General features: G+C 42.1%; 1 protein-coding gene and 1 long non-coding RNA gene across 4 annotated transcripts in view; one reads left to right on the forward strand and one right to left on the reverse strand.

Annotated features, from left to right (window-relative positions):
* LOC132649853 (uncharacterized) overlaps nucleotides 1-13,688 on the reverse strand; it is a 50,247-nt gene that overhangs the window by 12,376 nt on the left and 24,183 nt on the right. The gene's annotated exons all lie outside the window — the stretch shown is intronic.
* Nucleotides 1-13,688, forward strand: part of Sin3a (SIN3 transcription regulator family member A) — a 47,114-nt gene that overhangs the window by 11,819 nt on the left and 21,607 nt on the right. For all 3 annotated transcript variants that reach the window (XM_021633549.2, XM_021633546.2, XM_060374464.1), the window contains 7 exons: nucleotides 299-451; nucleotides 579-737; nucleotides 5,149-5,238; nucleotides 8,836-8,954; nucleotides 9,575-9,785; nucleotides 10,633-10,749; nucleotides 12,880-13,118. In XM_021633549.2, the coding sequence (XP_021489224.1) occupies nucleotides 299-451; nucleotides 579-737; nucleotides 5,149-5,238; nucleotides 8,836-8,954; nucleotides 9,575-9,785; nucleotides 10,633-10,749; nucleotides 12,880-13,118 (1,088 nt within the window). The remainder of the gene's footprint in view (nucleotides 1-298; nucleotides 452-578; nucleotides 738-5,148; nucleotides 5,239-8,835; nucleotides 8,955-9,574; nucleotides 9,786-10,632; nucleotides 10,750-12,879; nucleotides 13,119-13,688) is intronic.

Genomic DNA, 13,688 nt, shown 5'->3' on the forward strand with positions numbered 1-13,688 from the left:
GAGGGTAGTTTGTGTAGTGTGATTAGTTTACAGTAGAGAACATGGACAAAATTTTCTGATGTTCTGTTTTATCAGTTTAATTAAGGAGCATTCATGTGTTTGTAGTTTTATAAAGACCTATCATTCAGCACCTTCTCCTTTCTCAAAATCTTGCAGTCAGCACAGTAATTAACCTTCCTTTAATGTAGCTGAAGTAGATAACATATTTTAGTCATATAAAAAATTCAGAAGGTATTTGTTCAGTGGTATAGGATTCAAAATAGTAACCCCCCTAATATCATCTTGTGTCATTCTTTAGAAAGAACAGCGAAATGCCAAGGAAGCTGGAGGAAACTACACTCCAGCTCTGACTGAACAGGAGGTGTATGCCCAGGTGGCTCGTCTCTTCAAAAACCAGGAAGATCTGTTATCTGAGTTTGGACAGTTCCTGCCCGATGCCAACAGCTCGGTGGTAAGTCTCATTTAGACAACTACATTATTTTAGATTGTTACTATAAGTTGGAAAGCTACAGTAAGAGGGGATTTTTTTAGATGATATTTTGATTAGAGTATTAATCTGTCTCATATGTCTTAATCAGCTTTTAAGCAAAACGACTGCGGAGAAGGTTGATTCTGTGAGAAATGACCATGGGGGCACTGTGAAGAAGCCTCAACTGAATAACAAGCCGCAGAGGCCCAGCCAGAACGGCTGCCAGATCCGCAGGCACTCAGGAACAGGAGCCACACCTCCAGTGAAGGTGAGTAGGCAGGAAGAAGGTACAGTGGTCTGACCCTCTATACCCAGAGCAGGTTGGGGTGGGTCACAGAAATCCCCTGAAAAGCTTCTTTGTAGCTTTGTAAAAAGGTGGGTCAGAAGAGCACGTGCTATGTGGATTATGGTGTGTATTTTTCAGCTCTCGTATTTTTCCTGTATTATCTCTTCTTGGCTATGAGCGTCTGGCTTCTTTTGTTTGTTTTTACCAAAACTTAAGTAATGTTCCTCAAAATTTGATGTAAGCTTTCCTTTTGTTGGAGGAAGAAATATTTTTTTAGGGTTATTTATTTATTTTAAGTATATGAGTGCTCTATCTGTATGTACACCTGCATGCCAGAAGAAGGACATCAGATCATATTGTAGATGGTTATGAGTTACCATGTGGTTACTGAGAGTTGAACTCAGGACCTTTGTAAGAATAGTGCTCTCAACCGCTGTGCCATCTCTCCAGCACAGAAGATAGATTCTTAAATTGAAATTTCATAAGTAAATGAGTGGTCTTGGGGCAGCTCAACTCTTGTGAACATAGTGTCCCCTAATGGCAAGGCTTTCTTCTGTGGCTTTGACTAGAAGAGGGTTCTGCCCTTGGTTCTTGTTTGGTTGACAGATCTTACCTACATTATCTTAGTTTTCAAGGAAAGAGCTTTGGGCAGTACTAGAGGGAAATCTTAGTTGGTGTTACTAACTTACTACAATAAACACTGATGATCTGTCAGTGAGAAAGCCCAGCTTGCTTTCTTTGATTTAGTGTGCCTAGGATAAGAAGGAAGCTGTATGTATTCAATGTTGATTTCTCTGGGAATTCTAAATTATGTAATATGGAGTAGAGGTGTCTACAGAATTTAGTTAAAGAAAAAAGACAGTGGAAGGTGATGGCTGTCAAGTAAGTGGCTCCAAGGACTGACGTACTCTGAAAGATTGCATTGTTTGGGTGCTTGCGGTGTTTTCTTGGTTTTGGGTGCAGGTTGAATATAGTAATGGTTTGGTGTGGTTTTTATTTTTTATTTTTAATTTCAGTAAGTATTCTGTGGATTGCATTAATCAGTTAACTAGCGAAGAGCTTGTTCTTAGATCTGTTTCCTTGCATGCTGAAGATCCACAGGTAGAAACAGTATGCTAGCACTTAGTTTTCACATCCCATAGGCAGCAAAAACTGTGGGCTGAGCTTATATGTACTCTGATACAGCTGCTGTTCACAGAGCTTGCATAGGTCTTCACAGGTTGTAAGAGGTAGGTTTTTAAAAGTAAATTTTGCTTAGTGGGGTTATATTACAGCCTATTCATTTCTGCTTATTTTAGTGTGTAAGTGTGTGTGTGTTTTGGAGAAAAGGTCTCAGCAGGTAGCCTTTACTAATCTGGTACTCAGTAAGTGGTCTGGGCTAATTGCTAACTCATTGAAGACCTCCTGTCTCAGACTACTGAGTGAAGAGATACAGCTGTGTGCCACTGTATCCAGCATTTTTTTTTCTCCTTTGAAAATCAGTGTTAAGTGTTAACCTGGCTGGGTGTTGTTAGCACTGCTGTGGATGGGATAGCAAAGAAGTGGCCATATCTCTGTGAGTTTGGGGCCAGCCATGGCTACCAAGAGATACTGTGTCAAAAAAACAAAAATATCTGAGTGGATATGCTGATGAGATGGTTATGCTGTCTGTTAGACAATGAAGTAGGGTAGAGTAAAGAAATATATTTACCCCAGATAGTGTATGCCAACCTGAAAGCACTTCGTATTGTATTAGTACCCAGTGAAGATACTTTTTGCTCAGGGAAAGTGTCATAGCTAGGGTGACTATTGCTGTGATAAAAGTACGGTGGCCAAAAGCAACTTGGAAAGGCAAGGATGTATTTGTTTACACTTCCACGTCATTGCTCATGGTGGAAGGAGGCCAGGTCGGGAAGAACCTGGAGATAGGAGCTGATGCCGAGGCCAAGGAGGATGCTGCTTACAGACTTCTCGGGGCTTTCTCAGAGCCCGGAGTGCACCGCCCACTGCGAATGCGCTGGGCCATCCCGTTTCACTAGTTAAAATGCCCTATATTCCTGCCTACAGCCTGAACTTACAGGTTCCCTCCTCTCAGAGGACTCTAGCTTTCATCAAGTTGGTATAAAGCTGGCCTGCACAACCAACCCCCTTGTCAGCTTGACACACAAACACATCACTTTTCAATTAGAAACTTTTCATTTGTCCCCAAAATGGCCTGCTAACATGAGTATCAGAATATAGTAAAACATAAATAACTTAAAAGTTCTACAGTCTTTATAAAGTCAAACACATTGAAAAGTTCAGTCTCCTTCTGCTTCTGGGATACCTCACTCAGGATGATATTTTCTAGTTCCCCCCATTTGCCTGCAGATTTCATGATTTCCTTGTTTTTAATTGCTAAGTAGTATTCCATTGTGAAAATGTACCACAATTTCTGTAGATTGTTTCCAGATTGTGGCTATTACGAACTAAGCTGCTATATACTTACTTATAAGTGGATATATAATATGTCCACTTATAAGTGGACATATAATATAGGATAATCATACTAAAATTTGTATACCTAAGAAGCTAAATAAGAAGGACGACCCTGGGTGAGATGCTTAATCCTCATTCAGAAAGGCAAACAGGATGGGAACAGGGAGAAAACAGGGAACAGGACAGGAGCCTACCACAGAGGGCCTCTGAAAGACTCTGCTCAGCAGGGTATCAAAGCAGATGCTGAGACTCATAGCCAAACTTTGGGCAGAGTGCAGGGAATCTTATGAAAGAAGGAGGAGATGAAAGACCTGGAGGGGACAGGAGCTCCACAAGGAGAGCAACAGAACCAAACAATCTGGGCACAGGGGTCTTTTCTGAGATTGATATTCCAACCAAAGACCATTCTTGGAAATAACCTAGAACCCCTGCACAGAGGTAGCCCATGGCAGCTCAGTATCTAAGTGGGTGCTCTAGTAAGGGGAACGGGCTATCTCTGACATGAACTCAGTAGCTGGCTCTTTGATCACCATCCCCTGATGGGGGAACAGCCTTACCAGGCCACAGAGGAAGACAATGAAGACAGCCCTGATGAGACCTGATAGGGGAGGTCCTTCACCCCTTCCCTCTAACCCTAGCCTATCAGTGGACTTGGGGAGGGGTATAGGAGGAGAAGAGGGAAGGAGGTTGGGATTGGGAGGGGATGAGGGAGAGGGCTACAGCTGGGATACAAAGTGAATAAAGTGTAATAAAGAAATTAAAAAAAATGTTCAGTCTCTTTAACTAGTCTCTAAAAATCTGAACTCCCTTTAAAAGTTTCACGTCTCCCCACTATGTGTGCCTGTAAAATGAAAAAGGAGCTAAATGCTTTCTTTATGAGGGAAGAACCAGGGCACAGTCAGTTTGAATGAAGCAAAACCAAACTCCCAACTGTGTACATAACCATGTCCAATGTCTGGGATCTACTTACAATATCCTGAACTCCTCCAAAGGGCTTCTTGGGGCGCTTTTCTGCTCTGGATGCTATGGCACACACAGGTTGTTTCCTAGGCTCAGGCTGGTTCCACCACCACCGCTGCTTGGTGGTCTTCCCATAGTCCTAGCGTCTCAAATGCTGCTGGGCTGCCCGTTCCCCGATACCCTCTCCTGGGCTTTTGTCTGCAAGATCCTTTCAAGCTTTGCTTCAGTTGCTACTCCAGCTGTACCTTCACTGATGGCCTCTTCCAGGGCCAGGCAAGCTTCAGCTGCTCTCTATGGTGCTTTCGTACCTTAAAAACCAGTAGCTCCTGGGAGACCAAATTTGGCTGCCAGTTCAAAGAATGACCTTGGCTGCCAATAGCAAAAGTTAAGGTTTTGCTTTATTCTAGTAGCCTCTGTCCTGATCCTGAAGAAACACTTCCCAGAAGGTGTCACTTCAGTGATGCTGGTCTGTTCTTAATTGCCGTTAATTTCTCAGGTGATCAGCATAAGTTGTGTCAGTAATACAAAGGTTTCATTCTAGTGGTGCTGGTCTCTCAATCACTCCTGACTCTACAGCTAGCCAGAGCCACAAAGCCTTAATTCAGAATAGGAAATGGCTCCACTAGTCTTTCAGCTCACTTCTGAGCTTCACAAGCCAGCTAGGGTGGCAAAGGCTGGAGGATTTTCTGAAGGGGGCAGAGGCAGGAGGATCATGAGTGTAAAGCCAGCACAAAAAAGGAAGGACATTCATTGTAAACATTGTTCACAGGAGAGAATATCTGTGAATAGAGTCATCTATGTAGCCTTTGGTGAAGACAGAAACTGTCAAGGAAACTAACAGAAACAAAGGTTATGATATAAATCTGTGGTTGAATTCTCATTTGTTCTGAGTTACTTGTTAGCATTAGCAGAGCTGTTTTACCAAAGTCAAAGGAAATGCACTGACTTGTTCATGTTTTTCTTTACTTAATTCCAGAAAAAACCCAAACTGCTTAGTCTAAAGGAATCTTCAATGGCAGATGCCAGCAAGCATGGTGTTGGAACTGAATCATTATTTTTTGATAAGGTAAGCAATGGGTAACATTTGATATTAGTAGTTAAGAACAAAGGACAATCACATAATCCCCAGGGTTTTGTTTTAAAACTGTCAACTGATTAGGATTTTTTTTTCGGCATTTTTTTATATAATTCTTTATCTTTTGGTTTGTGTGGAGACAGAATCTTTTTGCATGTAGCTCAGATTGCCCTTGAACTCATTTTGTATGTAGCCCAGGCTGACCTACAGTTCCTGATTCTTCTTTGGCCTCCTAAGAGCCACCACATGTAATCCACCTGTCGGGAGTTTGTTCATTTGTTTGTTGTTTTTTTCTTTTTTTAAAGTTAGGATCTCACTCTGTAGCCTTGCCCTGACCGGGACTTACTGTGTACAGTTAATAGGTGTGGACAAGTCTGACCTCAAGTTCATACAATTCTGCCTGCCTTGGGAATAAAGGAGCGTCTCTCCCTGCCCTTCTTTTCTTTTGTTGGCGGCACTAGTCATGGAGCCCACTGCCCCAGACACACCAGCGTGCTCTCCTCCGTGCTTTAGCTGGTCTGTGATCTAGTTGTTCTGACCCTTTTGGTGCTATGCAGAGGGAGTGGTGGGAATTCTCTTGTTTTTTTGAGAAAAGGGTCTTTTAACATTGCCCATATTTACCTCAGACTTGCTCTAAAACCAGGGATGACTTAACAACTATTGATCCTTCTTCCTCCACCTCCCAAATAGGCTGTACTTACACACTACTGTGTTCACCTTGAGAGTCTCACTACTAGAATGTTTTTAAAGGTCTGTAGGTGTTTCTGTGAAGTAGCTAGAGTTGAAATTTCTGCTGGACACCATGAATGCTGTTTTAGTTTACTTTATTTCTGTATCTGATTCTGTCCTTGGATCCAAGTTGATGATTAGCAGGCATTTTCCACAGTGAAGTAGGCAGCCTGTGGGCTTCTCCCAGGACCCAGTCTGAATTGGTCTGGTCATGGTTGCCCTTACCTTGTACCTGTGGGTGTTTGCAGAAACACTAATTAAGGGCCACATGAATAACAGCTCCAGATACCTTTCCATCTCTGTGCTCTCAGGAGCTGTCCTGACGAAGGACAGTGGTATTGTCTTAGTACATTTTTGTTGGTATGCGTGTAGTGCTCTTTTTTAAAACTCTGTTTGGGGTATTTAGGCCTCAGCCTCCAATCCAACCTCTCAACACCTATGTGGGAGAGAAAAGGTTACTGGGGAGAGGGGCCCAGACTCCTTTACTTCTCCCAGCTGTTTAGGGTCATGGAGTTCTTTTACGGCTATATAACAATCTCATCAACCGCAGATGGAACTAGCCCTCTCCCCCATGACGCTGGGCCCAACGTGTTTCTCTCTGTCTGCTCTAAACCGCCACACTGTCTCTGGTCTCTGTCTCTCAAAACTGCCACATGCCAACACCGAACGCCACACCTTCTCTTTCTCGGCTCTCATATTTACAGTCTGAGTCCTAGACCACCCCCTTCTCTGTGCCAGCACTTGGAAGACCATTACCAGCTGGCAAAAGCTATGCCCGAAATTAAAGGGTGTGGACAGTTAACAGGCGTGGACAAACTATAGCCCAGCTAAAATCCCATACTTAAACAAAAACATTTACATAAAATAATTTGAGTTTACAAAGAAACCAAAACTTCCATTACACTGTGTATGTTGTATATATGCATATATATGTTTTTTGTACACATATATACACACACATAACTAAAAGTCTGTATATAGTGAGTATCTGAAAGTTTCTTTTAAATTTGGTGAAAGAAATGGTATGGGTACACACAACTTACTCTGTGTTTATCATTTAGGTTGGGTGATTTGGTTAGGGTCCATTGGATGTCTTTCTACTTTGTTATAGGTTTAAAAGCTGTTAAATTTAAAAGCAAATAATTGGCATACAGTACAAAAACTATAGACTTCTTTAATTTCGAGGGATGTGTACCTGTGAGTTCCAGTCTGTTCTCTGTAGTGCCTTCTGCTCCACAGGAAATAATCTGAACATATCAAACAGGTGTGTTGATAAGTAAGTCCTGGTCATGAAGGTGCACAGTGCCAACAGTAGGCTTTTAACTAAAACTCCAGACTTACACCTAGCTAGTTAGTCTTACTTTTTCTATAAGCTGTTAAAACAGTTTAAAATTTTGAGACTTTAAAATGTTAGTCTTCAATGCTGTAAGATAATAGCCTATGTGTGTGTGTGTGAGAAAGCATTGGCATGTGCACATCAGAGTGTCTGTCCTCATCTTTCACTTACTTTGGGCATGGTGTCTTTTCTGAGCACCACCGACAACTCAAGGTAACTGGCCCTGGAGCTACTAGGGAATCTCCTGTCTCTGCTTCCTGTCTCAGTGTAGGTGTGCTGAAATTGCAGATCGAACCCGACTGCTTCTGGCTTTATATAGTGTATGGAATCCCAACTCTAACCTCAAACTTTGGTGGCAAGTTCTTTGTTCAGTGAACCGTCTCTCAGCCCTTTGTTTGTTTGGGTGTGTCTGTGTCTTCATGTGCATGTGTATGTGTGTCTGTGTCTTCATGTGCATGTGTGTGTGTGTGGAGGCCACAGGTCAGTTGAGTGTCGTCTCTTCTAACCTATTTTTTTAGAGAAGGACTCACTGAACCTAGAGCTCACTCACTGATTGATGATGCCGTCTGATCTGTAGCCTCAGGGACATTCCTTGTCTCTATTTCCCAGTCTTGTATTGCTGCGCCTCGCATTTATGTGGGGTCCTGGGAACCTGAACTCTGGGCTTTGTGAAAGAATCTCTTAGCTATTTGAGCCATATCCTCTGCCAGTTTTTGTTGTCGTTTTTAAGATTTAATATTAGGTGTATGTATGGGTGCTTTTATGCACTTATATATGCCATGTGTTTGTAGGAATGTTGCAAACTGCCTCATTTATTGAGAACAAAACCAGTGTCCTCTGCATGAAAAGGAAGTGCTTTTAACCACTGAGCAATCTCTCTAGCGCCCCCTCAGCCCATTCCTATTTTTTGAGGCAAGGTCTTGATGCATAGCCCTGGCTATGCTGAGGTCTTGAACTTGAAGTGATGATCCTCCTGCCTTTGCCTCAAGCTGTGATTCCAAGCAACAGGAGGAGGATCCATAGTTTAAAGTCTATCCTTGGTTTTAGAGTAACTTCAGGGTGTACATCTGCTACATGACATCCTGCCTGAAACAAAACAATAAAAAAGATTTTATAACAGTATGGAAACTGCTGACAAAGATTTCTGTAAATAGCTCTTAAGAAAGGCAACAGAAACTGATATGTTCTGGAATAGCAAGTGTATGAGAAGGTGTATTACATGATCTCACATTTTAACTCTGGAAAATTCTAAAAACATGTAAATCTGAAGTGAATAGTGACGTGATCCTCGTATGCTTATCACCTGGTCCTGGCAGTGGCAGTGTTCGTCAGTGTTCTTGCTCCATGTTTATAGAGACAGGCTATGCTGTTTTATTTTCTCTTTTTAAGGTGGTTTCCTTGATCATATCTAAACAAAATAATATTGATTCCTTAGTAAGTATCTGATCAAATTTACCCTATCTAAAAAAATCAGGGCCCCCGATTCTCCTTGTAAGCGTTTTTCTTCTGGTTGTTTCCATTAGGTCCGAAAGGCTCTTCGGAGTGCAGAGGCCTATGAAAACTTCCTGCGCTGCCTTGTTATTTTTAACCAGGAGGTGATCTCGAGGTCCGAGCTTGTACAGCTGGTTTCTCCTTTCCTGGGGTAAGTAAAGTGGGGAGCATAGCCCCTAGTGCTTTCGATATTCTGATGCAGAGATTGTAAGGGGTGTGCTATAAACGAAGGTGATGGAGCTGTTAGTTGTCACAAGTGTCAGTGTCAGAAGGGCCCTTGCAAACCTTGTAGTATATCTTTGAAGATGGGAAAACAGAGTGGGTTTGGTGGCACACACCTTTAATCTCAGCAGTAGGGAGGCAGAGCCATGTGAGTTTCAAACCGCTTGGGCTACATAGATGGACCATATTGAGAGAGAGGGGGGGATAAGATGCTCACAAAGTATCAGCTATGGTGCAACACTCATGGTCTTTGATTATTTGGCCAGCACTAGATTCTAGACCAGGGCTCTAGAATAGAACCTTAGTTATGTGAACAGCTAAGCACTATTCTTGATCTAAAGAATGGTTTCTTAACTGTCTTATTGGGAGAGCATTCTATAAAAAAATAGAACCTAATTGGTTAAAGGATGCTTCTCAGATAGGAAATAGTTGTCTCTGGAAATTGTCTTTGATAGTGGGATTGTGACCCAACCATCACTTGTACTGTATTCCTCACAATAACTATGTCTTGCCTTGAATTGCTTACCAGCTTGTGGTTTGGTCCTTCAGGAAATTCCCTGAATTGTTTAATTGGTTTAAAAATTTTCTGGGCTATAAAGAGTCTGTACATCTGGAAAGCTTTCCAAAGGAACGAGCCACAGAAGGCATTGCCATGGAAATAGACTATGCTTCTTGTAAACGACTGGGTTCTAGCTACCGAGCCCTACCAAAAAGTTACCAGCAGCCCAAGTGTACAGGACGAACTCCTCTGTGTAAAGAGGTAAGGGTCAGTCTTGGATCTTCAGCTTCTTCAGATGCGGGAAGTAGTGGTGCCAGAACCAGAGTTTTCATTAATTTATTTGATACATGTGTATATATGTAGGCCGTGATCTGCTTGTGGAGGTCAGACACAACTTGTCAGAGTCCGTTCTCTTCTATCTACCATGTGGGTTCCCAGGATTAGTCTCAGGTAGTCGGGTTTGGTGGCAAGTACGCTTATCTGCTGGACCCTCTTTCAGGAAAGGCTAGAATTTATATGAATTGTGAAATCATAAACTTTCTCTCTGCTTTTTTTTTTCCCAAAAGAAAACTTGTATTCACAATTTTACTTAACTCTATTTTATAAAATTGTTGTCATAGTTACAATTACTGTGATGAAAACCATGAACAAAGCGACCTGAGGAGAAAACTGTTTGTCTTATACTTTCACTGAAGGAAGTCAGGAGAGAAACTCAAATCAAACTGGTCAAGAACCTGGATGCAGGAGCTGCAGCAGAGGCCAGCCAGGAGTACTCTGCTTACTGGCTTGCTCATCCTCCTTTCATTCATTCATTCTTTTTTCTTTTTTTTTTTTTTTTTTTTTTTTGGTCAGCCTCCTTTCTTTTAGAACCCAGAAGCACCGGCCCAAGGATGGCATTTTCTCATTTTCTCTTGAGGTTCCCTCCTTTCAGATGACTCTAGCATGTATCAAGTTTATATGAAACCAGCTAGGGCACTTAGCAAATCTAATGTTTGTGGAGTAATGCTAGCTGTTTTTCCCCCCTTTCTGTAACTTTTATTTTTTTATTGACAAAGTTTAATTATCCTTAAGTTTTTACAGGCTTTTCTGCCTCTTTTTCTACCCAAAGGTTTTAAATGATACCTGGGTTTCCTTCCCATCTTGGTCTGAAGACTCCACTTTTGTTAGTTCCAAGAAGACACAGTATGAAGAACATATTTATCGTTGTGAAGATGAACGATTTGAGGTATGTTTTGTCATTTGATATTTTGGGAACTAGGATATGAAGTGAAAGGGTATTTAAATACTGTGTTTGAGTTAGCTTAAAAAAAAAAGCTGGGTGTCGGTGGCGCACACCTGTAACCTCCGCCCTCGGGGAGGCAGATGCAGAGGCAGGCAGGTCTCTGAGAAAAAGAGCTGACCCTGCTTGTACATTCCTGTAAAGGTGGCAGCTGGAATGGGAGGATCTGGAGAAGGAACCAGTGGTAGAGGTTGCCGTTGTATGAAGGGCACTTCTGAATCTAGGCTCAAAATCTCCATTGTCCAGATGACATTTACAGTACCACACCAGAAGGAGCTGATTGCATTTCGTGTGTCTCTGACTTCCTTGTTCGTTACACTGAGTTGACTGGCCTCCTTCACATGGATGGCAGAGCTCTCATCCCGGCTTGGCTCCACCAGTGCTCCTCACAAGAGTCGTGCTGCCCCCCACTGCCTGGTGCCTGCCATCTTTCCCCATTTTAGTTATGTTTTTATCACTGTGATAAAACACATGACCAGGGCAACTTATAAAACAGTTTAACTTGGCTTATGGTTTGAGGGGGTGAGAGTCCATGATAGTGGAGGGAAGGAACAGCTGAGATCTCAAGTCTTGATCCATAACCATGGGCAGAGACAGTGAATTGAGAATCATATTAGTCTTTGAAACCTTGAGGCCCACCCACTAGAGATATACCTCCTCCAACAAAACCACATCTCCTTACCCTTTCCAGACAGTTTCACCAGTTAGGGACTAAGAATTCAAATATATGAGCTTATTGGAGCTATTCTCTTTCAAACCACCACACCAGTAGAATTTTAATAGGCTGGTTAGTCATTCCAGAAAACTAAAATGTAGTAAATGTTAATTGCTGTGGGAGGGTTGTTGTCTTAAGGCTTCTCTGTTTAGCTTTGGCTCTCTTGGAACTCTGTAGACAGGACTGACCTTGGACTCAGATCCACCTGCCCCCTGAGTGCTGGGTTAAAGGTGTGAACCACCACACCTGTCTTCTATGGGAAGTGTTTTGGTTTTGGTTTTCAAGACATGGTTTCTCTGTGTATCCTTACTTGTCCCAGACTTGTTTTGTAGATCAGTTTTGTAGACCAGGTTGGCCTCAGACTCACAGTGATCTGCCCACTTCTGCCTTCCTGAGTGCTCGGATTAAAGGCTTGTGCCCCCATACCGGCCTCTGGGAGGTTTTTTTGTTTTGTTTTGTTTTGTTTAAAGACTTACTTCTTATGTATATACTGTTCTACCTGCATGTGTGCCTGCATGCCAGATGAGGGCACCAGATCTCATTATAGATGGTTGTTTTTAATCTAGCTGAAGAACATTTTTAGCTGAGGACAGTGGAATGTACCTATAATTCCTGGGGTGGGGAAGGCAGAAGGATTTAAGAATTCATGGTCATCCTTAGTTCTATAGACAGCTGGTTGCCTGCCTGGGCTACATGTTACCCTATTTCTAAAGGATAATCACTGAGTTGGTTGCCCTTGTAGGTGAAGCAGTAACTTAATATTTAAAGTTTTTAGGCATATTTAAGGTAATACCTCAGAACCTTTAATCTCACAGCTGTCTTTTGGGATTGTTCTTTTACTGTTTGATACAGGTTTCTACAATTTAACCTGTTCATTGTAGGAAAAAAAAGTTCATAGGCGAGATACTGGGGCTCACATTTTTAATCCTAGCCTTAAGGTGGGAACTTGCCTCAAAGTGAAGGCCAGTCTGGTCAACAAAACAAGTTCCAGGTCAGCTATAGTAAGACCTTGTCTCAGAATAATAAACAAAAGGGTAAGGAAATATGTCAGTGGAATAGTCTCTTCTTAGGTCTCTGGCCTGTGCTAAACAGTATGCAGCAGTTGTGATACCAGTGGTGACTTCTAATCAATTTATGTGTCAGTATTAAACTTTACGACTTATATGAGATTTCTGCCAGAAAACAATCTTATGATAGTAGGTGTCATCGTTCATACCTCACTGGTAAGAGAGCCTTACATGTCATGCATGGGAACTATAACTCCAATCCCCAGGATTTGACGCCTTCCTTATTCCCTGAGCCCTGCTGTGTCCTGTTTTCAGGCTTGATCATCATTTTCTGTTCTTTCGTTTTGTTTTAAGCTGGATGTAGTTTTAGAGACCAATCTTGCAACAATCCGGGTTCTGGAAGCAATACAGAAAAAACTTTCCCGCTTGTCTGCCGAGGAACAAGCCAAATTTCGCTTGGATAACACCCTTGGAGGTACTTCTGAAGTCATCCATCGAAAAGCACTCCAGAGGATATATGCTGATAAAGCAGCTGATATTATTGATGGCTTGAGAAAGAACCCCTCCATTGCTGTTCCAATTGTCCTTAAAAGGTATGTGTTTTTGGGCTTTGAGTGCTTTATGACAGTTTCAACGTCCCATTAAGTAGGGCTTCAGTTTTTCATCTGGTTATCTAAGTTGAGCTCCAATTCTCTCTCTTCTTGGTAGTTAAACCTTGAGGACAGATACTAGCACTTAGGGGTTTTGTGTATCAAATAGAACAAATCTTATAGCTACTTGGTGAAGGAGTAGAGATATACCTCAGTGGTAGTGCTTGCCTAACATGCATAAGTCCCTGAGTTCAATTCCTGTGCTAGAGAGAGAAAATGTGAGTTTATTAGGGTATGACAGAGTGCAGTGCATTCATACCTGGTGGTTGGGTTTTATTTTTGTTTCCCAGTATATGGGACCAAACTTAGGACAGTGTGTAATATGTGATAGACAGATGTTTTACCAAAGCCCAAATCATGTACTTGGGGAGGAAGGTGGGGTGTGTGTGTGTGTGTGTGTGTGTGTGTGTGTGTGTGTGTTTGTAGTAACTTTATTGGAATAGGGGCCTACTGTATTGCCCACACTAACTTGGAACTTGCAATTCTCCTTTCTAATTGCCTCCTCTTAGACGT

This window comes from Meriones unguiculatus, chromosome 1, assembly GCF_030254825.1.
Source record: "Meriones unguiculatus strain TT.TT164.6M chromosome 1, Bangor_MerUng_6.1, whole genome shotgun sequence".
Lineage (NCBI taxonomy): Eukaryota > Metazoa > Chordata > Mammalia > Rodentia > Muridae > Meriones > Meriones unguiculatus.